Here is a 12,765-nt window from a genome sequence, read left to right as displayed (position 1 = left end):
AGATGGAAGAACGAAACCCTAAAAAATCGAACTTGTTTTTTGGTCAAGTCTTGACTATGTACAACCTGTGGAGTCTTCAAGGCTAGAGGATGTGCATGAAAATCTTAGTAAATATGATCCGCATGATCATGCCTGGCGATCCTCTTGTTAAAAGGTGCTTTTATCAGACGGAAGCGTTTAGCAAAAACGGCTTCCAACATTATCAAAAGGCGAGGTCTTGTTTTATCCAAGTGAGATAGCAACCCTTCAAATATGGCGTTTATGCTTTCCAATAACTCAAATACTCAATTCACATTGCATCTACACATGTTTCCAACCCGAGATTTGATACCAAATCTGATGGAGGGTGATCGAAGGAAATGTCTGGATATGTAGCTCTCTTATACCAAATCTTATGCAGGACGATCTAAGGAAGGACTAATACTTGGCTCTGATACCAAAACTAAACATGCAAAATCTAAAAAGTTCTCAAAACAATAGCAATATGCCTCTGAGGAAGATTTTGCGATTCAAATAGGGCTTTTGGGTAGCTTTCTAGGAGTGCAGACACAGGCCAAGACGTTGCCGATTCATGTCAGGATGGTGTAGAATGTGGTGAATGAAATGGATGGGTGAAAACTAAGGGTTTAGGTCCTAAAACAAGTGATTAGATTGGCAAAATATTTCTATGGGGTAGGGATAGGTTTGGACTACTACAGAAAATGCCGGGAAGCGAAGGATCCTGTGGCGTAAAATTAATTTTGGGATAAAATGAAAGGGACATAAGGCATGGATGAGTTTGAATGATTTTTCTAAGGCTGGAAATTTTTTTAATGTGTAAAATTTCTTTGGCATCTCACCAAAGAATCCTTAGCATCTCACCAAAGAAGAAGAAGATGAAACATTTTTCTCCAAGCAGCTCTCAATATCAAATAGCAAATGAATGTAGTGTTCTTTTTTCACAGACCCTACATAAAGTATTTATATCAAACACATAAAAAACCCTAAGGACTAAACTACCCATTTATAAAGACTTAAAGACTTGCTCCCACTTAAATTACCATAATATATGTGTGGGACCTATTTAAAACACTCATAACTAAAATAAATTAAGTCATTTTGATAGGAAAAGACGATGATACCCCTAGTATTACTTCAAAGGGACTTAAGAGGCACTTAAAAATTAAAACTTGGACCTTAGGATGGTCCCCATCACAAATGGTTAGTATCATTTGGTCTAAGTGATCATACTTCTATAAACCGTTCGCACAAGATGGACGGTTAGATTCCACTAGATACACAGTCCAAATCAGCAGCTTCACATCCATGTGAAGTCATCCACATTGCCAACAACATCACAAAAAACATAAATATGCAAGAAGCAAGATTACCAGTTGAATACTTGGGACTGTAAACTGTAAGAAAATGTTAGAAGAAAACAGTCAGCTTACAATGGCTTTGACATTGAACAAAATGGAGGCATGTAAAAGTACAGAAGTTTAGGAGATAAATGGGGGAATTGAGGGTGTATTTCTTACAGCCATCCAGTCCCATTCTTTAGCAATTGCAAGCAGTATTTAGTAACATTGCATTTAGGAGCTCATTATCCACTTTTTTAGAAGTATTTTCCCTTAGAAATATTCTCCCCTCTAAGCTTTCATATAAAAGCCCTTGTGTACTGACCTGTGGATTAATATAGGTTTCTTGTGTGCACCATCCTACACGAGATTTTATCGTTGGATCATCCATCATCACCAATTAACAGGCATTCATACTTCAATGACTGGTCATAGAGGATAACGCCTCAGAGTCATCAAATTGTGCGTCGCCAACCTCCAACAATAATTCTATGGGAAACAGACCATAAGATAAAATTAGTCAAGAATATTCCCATGACCAAACTGGAAACATATAAAATAGAACAAAAGAAAAGAAGTAAATAGCCCAGGAAAGAAAATTTTACCAGGTTCTTAATGCCCTAGAGAGAGAATAGAGATTGGTAATGATAGCAGAAAAAGAAAAAAAACACAAACAATACAATGGACACCATAGCACATGAACATATTATAGAAGATAAAACCCAAACAAAAAATATCAAACCAAGAACATAAACCAAAGAAAAATAATAAAATTAAATTAAAAAAGGCAAACCACATGAACATATTATAGAAGATAAAACCCAAACAAAAAACTATCAAACCAAGACCATCTTACATAAACCAAAGAAAAATAATAAAATTAAATTAAAAAAGGCAAAGCAATAAACAGTGGATATAATATTTACTCAAGCCAGCCAAGGGTTATACAAAACATGACCTAATAAATACAGAACAATTTACTATCCCAACTAAAACATAACTCAGGATTATTACAATCTGAAACAAACGTATACCATAAAATAAGAGAAGAAACAAGAAAAATCGGTCGAAGCAAAGCAAAGGGATGCTCATGCAATGCACAGATAACCAACAAAGAAGTGGGAAAAGACCCGGGGAAGTATATTGTACAACTTATTTCCAAAGATTTTGAAACAACCCTACGGCCCTTGTTCCTTTTAGAGGGCCCTTTTAGATTGTGACAACTGATTGTGAGCCCCAATAATCGGTTTGGGGCTCTCAATCGGTTGTCACAATCTTAAACGAACAGGACCTACATTTGGATGTGACCATTCAATTGTCTCACAACATTAACAACTACTAGTGACCATTCAATTGTTCACCACATTAACAGCTAAAAACTAAGACAAGGTATAACCAATTTCATACGCTTCAAATCACAGAGCCAATAACACATCCAGGTGTTTCTTCATGCAGTCAAACAATAACAATGCGTAAGCCAAACAAAGCCCAATCACAAATAAAATAAGAAACCTATTTCTGTGAGCTCGTAGGTGGGTTTCAGAATCACATAATTTCACTCCATTCAAGGAGGCTTGACCACTTAACTGCACCCACATTCATACCATTTGCCATTTGGAGACCAGAGCTCATCATGGTTAGAATGACTAAGTGAACCTGCAAGCATCATACACAAGCATTTCATTAAACTGGCCTATTAAAAATATACATAGAAAACTGTCGTGCAGAGTACCACAGGCGAGAGGTTGAAGGAGACTTCTATTTCAGGAAAAACATTGGAAGAAACTGATGCCCACCCGAAAAAGGAAATTTACCTTCCCAAATGCAAATCAATAGAAAGGAAGGCAGCGCTGAATCTCTAGGACAAGGGCCAGACAACATTAATAAAAAAGGAAATCTTCAGGACAGTCAATACCGTCCCCTCCTAGACCTAACACCTGAGTGGAGAAAAATGGTGTCTCTAGACAGCATAAACAACTCAAACCAAAGAGCAGGCCCCACCGTAAACTCCCGCCTGGCGAAGGCTGAGAAATTCAAAATTCTAAGCGGGAATGGCTTTGCCCACCAAATGGTAAGTTTGAACCGAGAGGGAAAGCTTGTAGGGAAAGGAAAGGGGAATCAAGGCCAGGAGGAAAACCGAAAACGAAAAACAGTCAAAGATAGAGACAAACACAAAACAAAGCATGAGTGAACTGCGAGAGAACCAAAACCATGAAGGGATGCAGAGGAAATGGAGCCAACTGTTCAACAAGAACACAGAAAGCCCCAGCCTCTCCAAACTAGAGTACATCAAACCTTCCAGAGATGACGAAGAACAAGGGAAAGCGTATTTTAAGGAAGAAAACTTCAATGAATCCAAGAAGAAATGGGCTAATTGCCTGGTAGGGTACCTCATTGGGCGGAGACCCTACTTCGTGGCCCTCAAAGCACCCCCATGGTGCTCGGGCCCGTGGCGGCTTGTACACATGCTGGATGAAATTTGAGATTGATCCGAATAATTAAACTGCAGATATGCCATAGGAGGAGAAGGGCTAATGTTTTGGCGGACGGACTAGCGAAAGAGGGGACCCGTCTTATCACCACGCGTGTGTCCATAATCGGACCGGCGTTGGGCGAGGGTCATAACTCCTAATAAATGTGCTGCATCATAACTGTGTTCTTTTTTGGTTCATTCCAATGATCTCTTGTAATGGGGATGTCTCGTCCCCGTAAGCATTTCTTGCAAGTTTTTGATTTATTGGAATGAAATCATTAATTTTATTTTATTTTTAAAAAAAAAAACAGCTCATGAGTAAATGGAAGCTCTTGGGGGGAGATCCAACTCTTTGCCCTTGCAAATGGATTTTTCCTATTCAAATTCACCACCTCCAATCAAGAAGAAATCTCAGATATAATTGTCTCATATTTCACAGGGCTCCTTAACAATCACAAAGCATGTAAGGATGGCATACCATAACCCAACCGAAAGCTAACTACTAAACAAGAAGCTAGCATATCGTGACCACTAAGCAAAGAAGAGATAAAAGATGCCATGATGCAGGCAAATGATGCCACAGCTTTAGGCCCCAATGGTTTCAACGATGAATTTTTCAAATGGTTCTGGTACCTCATAGGTGAGGATGTCATCTAAGCCATACAAAAAAATTTCAAGAAGGGCAAATGTTGTCATTTGTAAATTCAAACTTCAGAGCCCTTATCCCCAAAGGAATGGATGGCACATCCCCGGACAAATTCAGACCAATTTCTTTGTGCAATTTCCTCTGCAAAACCATAACAAAGATCATGGCCTCTAGACTCAAGGAAGTCATTGGCCAGCTTGTCAGACCAAACCAATTGGCCTTCATAAAGGGCAGGCAAATCCATGCCAATATCTTACTCACCCATGATCTGCTTCATAATTTCCACCTCCCAGCCTCTCATCCGATGATGTGAATCAAAGTGGACCTACCAAAAGCATTTGACAACGTAAACCGTGATGCTTTTCCCATTTCAAAAAAAAAACGCGAGGCTTTTCTATTATTCATGCAAAATCAAGGTTTCAACAATGCCTGGTGCTTGTGGATTGCAGAATGCATCAACAAACCCTCTTTCTCGATTCTCATCAATGGCACTTCCCGAGGTCACTACCATTCCTCAAACGGCCTCCAACAAGGAGATCCACTCCCCCCCCCCCTTCTTTTCTGTTTGGTTATGGAGATGCTATCCATAACCCTTGGTGATGCATTGCAAAGGAGGTCAAATCTCAACTCTGTTCTCCAAAGGTACGCTGCCAATTACTCACCTTCTCTTTGCTAGTGCAAACTTGTCTCCAAGTTGAAGCAACTTTGGCACCTCCTTAGAAACAACCAAGATTTATGGTAGGAATGGGTTCAGAAAAATACTTAAAAGAAAAATAACATATGGACCATAAACATGCTGGCAAAGCCTCATATTGAAGATTCGAGATGAAGCAAAACCATTTATCTGCTACCTCATTGGAGATGGGAGGGGTGGAATTCTGGAGCCTGGCAAGCCATCCAAGGGAAGCTAAGCAAGAAAGATTGCCTTGAATTCTTAGGAAGAAGCCTCCACCAATTCTGCCCCCTCTGCAAAACAGAGCCAGAATCTATAAAGTACCTTTTTTTAAAGTGTGGGTGGGTTCTTAGCATGGTTAAGGCGATAGGGGTCTGGCCAAACCCCAGCTTACCCATCAAAAAAATACTAATATACATAGGCTACAAACATTGGAAATTATATAAAAAGGGAAAAAAATCAAATGATCAGGAGCCACGCCTGAAAGAGAAAATGCTGTAATAATAGAGCACCAATGAACCAATTGTAGAAAATTTGTGCCTAGGATACCATATGACTGTGGAGGTCAAAGAGGAACAGGAACCTACAACCAACATAAGGGAGAGATAATGGCAGCAGCAATGAAGTGATGATAACAAATTATCCAGGAAAATATTGAAAGAGAATGAACAGACTAAATAAAGTCAATAAACCAAAGCTAGAAGAATTAGCAATTAGATTTTTTTTTTATGGCAAGAATTAGCAATTAGATAATAGTCAAGGAGGAGAGGATTTCTTCCTTGATGTGGAAGTGCTACAAGTAGATTTCATCTTTTTTGTAGGAAGGAGATGCAAAAAATTGGCAGCTATTATAGACTAAGGGTCTCTTTGGATCCCATCAAAATCGGTCCTTATTTCCAAATTAACTTATGTTAAGTTAATCTTATTTGGAAACAGGACATTGAGGCCACTTTGGAAGCCATTAACTATCGGATTTTCAAAACTGTTATAATCATTATTTACAAATAATCACATTTAACTTCAAAACCATTCTAATACAAGATTATATGAAAATAAATTTTTGAGGTATCCAAACAACTAAACAAGAACTAAAACAACCTACACTTAGCTACCCGGTTTATCTAAAAAATTTACTTTCAAATATCTAACAAAATTTGGTATTGCAGGCAGTGGGTTATGTACATGGTGGTGCTTTTATGTTTTAAACTTTCAATTAGGTAACTGTAATGCAGTGTAATACTTACCTACAGATCAATTGCTTAGGAGGAGATTTTCTGTGTACAAAAATATATCTGCTGTGCGCATGACAGCTTGTATTGGGATCCAAACCATTCATTAGGTGTGCCCCGCTGTAAATATGGCATGCCTCAATGTCCCAGGGTCCAATTATCCTAATGATCATCCAATTTTATTTTATTTTCCTTTCTTTTATTTGGTTGGGCCATGGCCCTCAAAAGAGGGACCATGAGCATGAATCACTACCATTATGCTACATGCGAGCCTTGGCGAAACTGTAAGGTTGCTTCATTGTGACCTGGTGGTCACGGGTTCGAGTCACGGAAACAGCCTCTCTGCAAAGCAGGGGTAAGGCTGCGTACATCTAGCCCTCCCCAGACCCTGCAATGGCAGGAGCCTTGTGCACTGGCCACCCTTTCTTTTCTATAAGGGTAGAGAGAATGGTTTTAAATTTTGGTTGGGACCGAAATCTGAAAATTTCGGATTTTGGTTTGGATTTCGTACAATTTCGGCCGAAATGACCGAAATTTGAAAGAAAAAAAAAACCGATTTCAGTAGGGACCCAACCAAAACCGAAACCGAAATTTAAATCCATAGTAGGGAGTAGGTTTCTTTCCCTTATGGACAACAACATAAAGTCATAAACAGCCACAAAATAAAACAAAGCATGAAACCATCAAAGACTTTCATTTCAAACATATGCAAACAATAGAGTAGTTTTCTTTCTTTCTTTTTTGTCATGTAAGGATCTTAACCAGTTCGCCCAAAAGCCCGGACTGATGGGGAAGGCCAAGGATTCCTTATAATGACAAAAAAAAAAAAAAAAAAACTACTGTATTGTTTGCATATGTTTGAAATTAAAGTCCTATGGATTTAAATTGCGGTTTCAGTTTTGGTTGGGTCCCACCAAAATCGATTTTTTTTCCGATTTCGGTAGGGACCCAAACAAAACCGAAACCTTGGCGCAACGGTAAGGTTGCTCCATTGTGACTTGGTGGCCACAGGTTCGAGTCACGGAAACAGCCTCTCTGCAAATCATGGGTCAGGCTGCGTACATCTAGCCCTCCCCAGGCCCCGCAATGGCGGGAACCACGTGCACTGGGCCGCCCTTTTTTTTATATGTTCATTTGAAGAAACTATATTATTATCGTAAGGGTGCCTCATCTGAAACAAACAAAAACAATAGATGTGTTGAGACGGCTTTGGTCTATTCAATACCACTCCTGCCTTTTCTGTAAATGTTACTGTGAATGTACAAACTGGGAAAACTGTAATCATCAAGAAATTCCTTTTGGTAATTCTCATCCTGTTCTTTATGTACAGTACGCAATCACACGTTTCCAATATCAAACATTACATTCCAAGCAATGGGTAAGTGTCAATGAACGAAAAACTACAAGGAGAAAGATACCTATTATAGATACAATCCTTAAGGGTCCGTTTGGGTGTGCACTATGCACACAAAATAAAACTTGATTATACACCAAACAAACCCTAAAGGCTTCAACTAGACCGTAAATAGTGGAAAGAGAAAATGCAAGGAGTGCATTTTTTCCAATTAACTCATGAAACGCATGGATAATAGCCTATGTTGATCCACTACCAAAAAAAAAGTTAATGGAAATAACAGTGCAAGAATGGCCCTCCACAAAGAGGAGACACCCATGAACAACATTGGCACTCCTCTGTACCATTGGAGTTGGTCCATCAAATTGGACCGGTATAAGACAGAAACATCACGCTTGTGATTTATGATTACTCCACCTATTCAAGCTAGCCTCGGATTACCAAAAGAAGCCCCCTTGAAATTGAGCATGAACATGTTTAGATTTTGGGGGTGGGGTGGGGGACTCCACTTGGGGCAGAGCGGCAGACCTCTTTCCTGGTTTTTTGGTGAATGATGCAGTCTCGCTTGTGAAACAGGTCCTGAGTGGAATATCCTCTGAACTCGGAATTCATGCTAGAGCAAAGACAGAAGACATTTGAACTCCCTAACAATCCAGCGAACTACATTCTCCTTCCCCGAGAGGTTCTGTTTTGCTCTGCCATAGAACCCAAGCAAATGCAAAAGGGGCCAGACTACATAATATTCACCCTTTGTAACTACGTTCTCCTTCCCCGAGAGGTTCTGTTTTGCTCTGCCATAGAACCCAAGCAAATGCAAAAGGGGCCAGACTACATAATATTCACCCTTTGTAGCTAAGATGCACACAGTACCAACCTCCAAGGAGGACTTAAAAGGAGGAAGGGAGAATCCAAAAGATGTTGGTACCACAGCCCGAATTGTATCACAATGAATGAGAATGTGGTTACACAATTCTTTATACTTCTTGCAAAGAATGCACCAGTTGACCAAGTGCCAACTCGTTCTCTTATAGTGAAATCATCACATAAAGAAGAAGCGCGAGTAAACAATGAGGCCCATCTTCTCTTATGTTATGGAGCAGGGAATGAAGACACGACCCACCTTGGACCACAGAAAGGATGCCCGAGGGGCCCTTGGACAAGCAAATGAAAAAGAAATAGGCAGTTCAGGTCCCCTGTCCAAATCTTCCTATCCAACACAATAGACGACACAAACACTCTAACCTACCAAGAAGCTTAATCAATGAGGACAATCTCCTCCTCCTTAAGGTTATGACGACACACTAGAACCACACCTTTGACCACCGAAAGGATGGTCGAGGCCTCGAGGGCCCTTGGAAAAGCAACAAAACACAAATCAGATGGAAAATAGGAAATTCAGGTCCATAGTCCAAATCCTCCTAAACAATGGAATAGACGACACAAACAATCTCTAACCTATCAAGAAGCTTAATAAAGGACCCAATCTCCTCTTCCTTAAGGTTATGATGATACACCCAACTCCAAACAGCCTTACGCCCCCTACCCACACTTGTCTTATAGCAATCGACCCTCGTTCATACAAGCTATCCTATAGAGGCTTTGATATCAATGGCAAAGGGGCGAATGACAGGCACGAGAATCACACCTTTGACCCCAAAAAGGATGACCGAGGGCCCTTCGACAAGCAACTGAAAAAGAAATAGGCAGTTCAAGTCCCCTGTCCAAATCATCCTATCCAACGCAAGAGACAACAAAAACACTCTATAACCGAGCAAGAAACTTAATCAAGGACTCAATATCCTCCTCCTTAAGATTATGACACCACACGAGACCAACACCTTCGGCCACCGTAAGGATGGTCGAGGGACCTTTGACAAGCAAAAAAAACGAATCGGACAGAGAATAGGCCATTCGGGTCCATAGTACAAATCCTCCTATCCAACGCAATAAACAACACAAACAATCTCTAACCTATCAAGAAGCTTAATCGAGGACCCAATCTCCCTTTCCTTAAGGTTGTGGCAACACACCCAACTCCAAACATCCCTACATACCCTTGTCTTATAGCAATCAGCCCTCCTTCAAACAAGCTATCCTATAGAGGCCGTGATATTCATGGCAAAGTGACGGATGACCCAATCGTAAGAAGCAATATACATGTACTGTACAATTGACTTCTTTAAATATAAATCAAGTTTGAGATCAGGGGATGAAAACCTCATTCCCATATATTGACCAGATACTTATGCAAAATACTATCTAAAGGTTAAATACCTCCTTTCCATGTTGTGGAAGATGTTGTTTTTACATGGTAGGATTTAAAGCATCTAAAGGTCAGATGCCATATGGCGTTTCCCAATTTACATGTTAGAATTTGAGCATCCACTAAAATACAATTAACAATTGTATGAAATGTAAGTGACATTTGAAATTTCAATGTTACTATATTTCTGGGCGCCATTACAACATACATTAACATTATACTTAGCAGAAAGCTCCATCACTAAATTTATAGCAGAAGACATGCATTTTAAAAAGAATTCACCAGCGAAGTTGGGGAAGTATAAGCTGCATTTAAGTATCATTCGCCCAATATTTCAATCTTCAAGCTCACATAAAGCAGAAAGGAACCCAAAAAATGATAGAAAGAAAAATAACAATTAATTAATTTCAATTTCATCAGGGTCTATGAAAACTTTGAAGACATGTCTTACTAAAGAGAAACAGTTCGTCTATAGAGCACTTCATCTTCACTCTCATCCTCCTCCTCCTCTGACACAACCTCAGTCCCGGGTAGCTCTAACTTCCCACCCATAAGGAATGATGGCCCAACACTCTCCATTTCAATCAAATCAGCTTGCAACCTCTCTTCAAACCTCTGATCACTACAATTAAGGAACCAAGCCAAACTACACGGAACTCCCTTGCTTGATAACTTCTGATACCGTGGCTTGATCCTAGACTCCAAACTATATGTGAAATACTCCGGGAACTCCATAAGCTCTTGGATCGGCCTTTTCATCTCACTTTTGAAAAAGTAAAAACTGTTCTTCATAAGTTCCACTCTAAGAGCAACCAATTGAGGACATTTAACAACCATCTTCGCCACATCATCAGGTGATATACCTCGCCCTCGAAGAAACTCAACAGGCTTCAGAATCACACTCTGGTTAAGGCTAACTATCTGAGGCATCCTCTCTATAACCCGAGCAAATCCTTCGGGATCAATCTTAAGCTTTAAGTTAAAAAAATACTGTTGAGTAGACAATTTTGCCTTCAAAGGCAGCCCAAGAATTTGAGGGTATTGAGCAATAACCGATGCAATCGAATCCCTCTGAACTCCAAAACTAATCAAAGTATCAACATTTGGTTTTATCGTCTCTTCAAAATCGTACCCAAGAACATAAGCTCGCTTCTCGAACATCCGAGCCAAAACCTTCTTTGGAAGCCCTAATTTAACCAAGTAATCAACAATGGGCTTGATTGTAGTCCCCACCCTCATGCCAAGAAAATAAGGGTATTGTGTAACCATGGGACCAATATCTCTTGGGTTAACACCAATACTAACGAGATAAGCGACCGAAGTACTCATCGTCCCCTCGAGTTTAAACCCTAAAAGCTCTGGGTATTTTTGCAACACATAACCAATGTCTTGTTTCTCCACATCGAGCCCGCGTAAAAATCTCACAACAGGAACAAGTTCAACAACAACACTGGCATGTAGAACTTGTGGGTAGTTTTTCACAAATTCTCCAAGCTTAGACCTTTGAATTCCAATTTTTTCCAAATAACCCAAGACTGGAATTATGTTTTTTCTCATACTACAACCTAAAATTAATGGGTATTCATTCATATCGTCAATTGTTAGACCTAATTTCTGAAGGAACTCAACCCTTTCTTTCATAACTTCAATGGTGGATGGTAATTCTAAGTGTTGTAGTTCATCTGGGATTATTCCTAAGCTCTTTAAATAATCACAAATGATTACACGAGAGACTAATTTCTCCTTTCGGCCTTGGATTACACCCCAAGTGACTGTGGGCATTTCATATTCGGGGAATTTGCTTGATTGAGTAGAAAAGGTATGATTTTGAGGCCTAGGGTTTGAAATTTGGGTTGTTTGGGGTGTTTTGATCCATGGGAGTTGTGGGTTTTGGAAGGATTCGGTAAATGGTGAGGTTGGCACATGTTTTGGAGAGATTTTTGTGGAGATAATGAGTTTTGAGAAGATATTTGGGGGTTTTCTACGGAGTAGAAAGTTCATTTCAGATACCCTAGAAAGTTGCAGAGGAGGAAATGGAAATAAAGAAAGATAATAAGATCAGAGAGAGAGAGAGAGAGGTAGTGTGGTACCTCTGTTTTCTTGTCTTTTGTAAACCCTGATTCTCTCTTTCTTTTTTCTCTGTTTTTTTGGGTTAATGGTTTAGAAATAAGAGAGTTTATATGGTGTAAGTCTCAAGAAGCCTATTTCAATATGGTATGAGTTTGTTGCTTTACCCATTACTTAATTAACTAAGGAAAGAATTTTCATGGTTGCCAAACATTACAGGCAATGGGAATTTAAACCCAGTTCTTTTTGGGGGATGTATAACCCAAGTTTAATAGGTTATTTTTCAGTGTTGGAAACCATATGGGAAGGGGTAACTCTATTTTCTATTCTTTTTGGAGGGCTTGGCAACCCTGTTCCCTTTTGTTTTGAGTGAAGGAAACAGACACTCTTTCAATGTGCTATGAATTGTTTCTTTTGGCCATAATCTTATTTCAAGTGGTGTGAAGCAAAAGTCAGTAATTTTAGGGTATGGGTAACCCAATTACAACAAAGGTCAAGTCACTTAAACCTTTGAGGTTTGGACTTGGAGGATTGGTGGCAGAGGGCACGTCTTTATAAAGTGTTTGGTTTTCTCCCAGTTTGGTGAACATCTAAGCTCTGAAGAGTTCTGGTAGAAATTACTATACCTTTGATTTTTATTTTATTTTCAAGTTTTCTTATTAAAGCTGCTATAAGAAGTATGCATTTATAAATTACATTTTCTCATGGAATTGATATTGACAG

General features: G+C 39.5%; 1 protein-coding gene across 4 annotated transcripts; it reads right to left on the bottom strand.

The window, feature by feature from the left end:
• Positions 1-1,334: 1,334 nt before the first annotated feature.
• LOC143889595 (Mitochondrial transcription termination factor family protein) lies at positions 1,335-12,165 on the bottom strand. 4 transcript variants are annotated; one of them, XR_013254864.1, is made up of 3 exons: positions 12,066-12,165; positions 5,308-5,422; positions 1,335-1,826 (listed from the first exon to the last, which is right to left on the bottom strand). XR_013254864.1 is itself a non-coding variant. In XM_077393860.1 (2 exons), coding segments are annotated over exons 1-2 (1,551 nt in total). In that variant the 5' UTR covers positions 11,977-12,154; the 3' UTR covers positions 1,335-1,825. The 4 variants fall into 4 exon arrangements, 2 of the variants coding, with proteins under 2 accessions (XP_077249975.1, XP_077249976.1); XR_013254863.1 differs by having other exon boundaries at positions 10,427-12,155; XM_077393860.1 differs by lacking the exon at positions 5,308-5,422 and having other exon boundaries at positions 10,427-12,154.
• Positions 12,166-12,765: the final 600 nt, after the last annotated feature.

Source organism: Tasmannia lanceolata, unplaced genomic scaffold, assembly GCF_043159265.1.
Source record: "Tasmannia lanceolata isolate RefF3 unplaced genomic scaffold, GAP_Taslan_0.1 ptg000013l, whole genome shotgun sequence".
Classification (NCBI taxonomy): Eukaryota; Viridiplantae; Streptophyta; class Magnoliopsida; order Canellales; family Winteraceae; genus Tasmannia; species Tasmannia lanceolata.
The sequence above is the reverse complement of the archived record's forward strand: the minus strand, read 5'-3'. Positions and strand labels throughout refer to the sequence as shown.

Bases quoted from the DNA above. Each gene is read 5' to 3' on its own strand.
- LOC143889595 (XM_077393861.1), bottom strand. From the start codon at position 11,976: ATGAACTTTCTACTCCGTAGAAAACCCCCAAATATCTTCTCAAAACTC.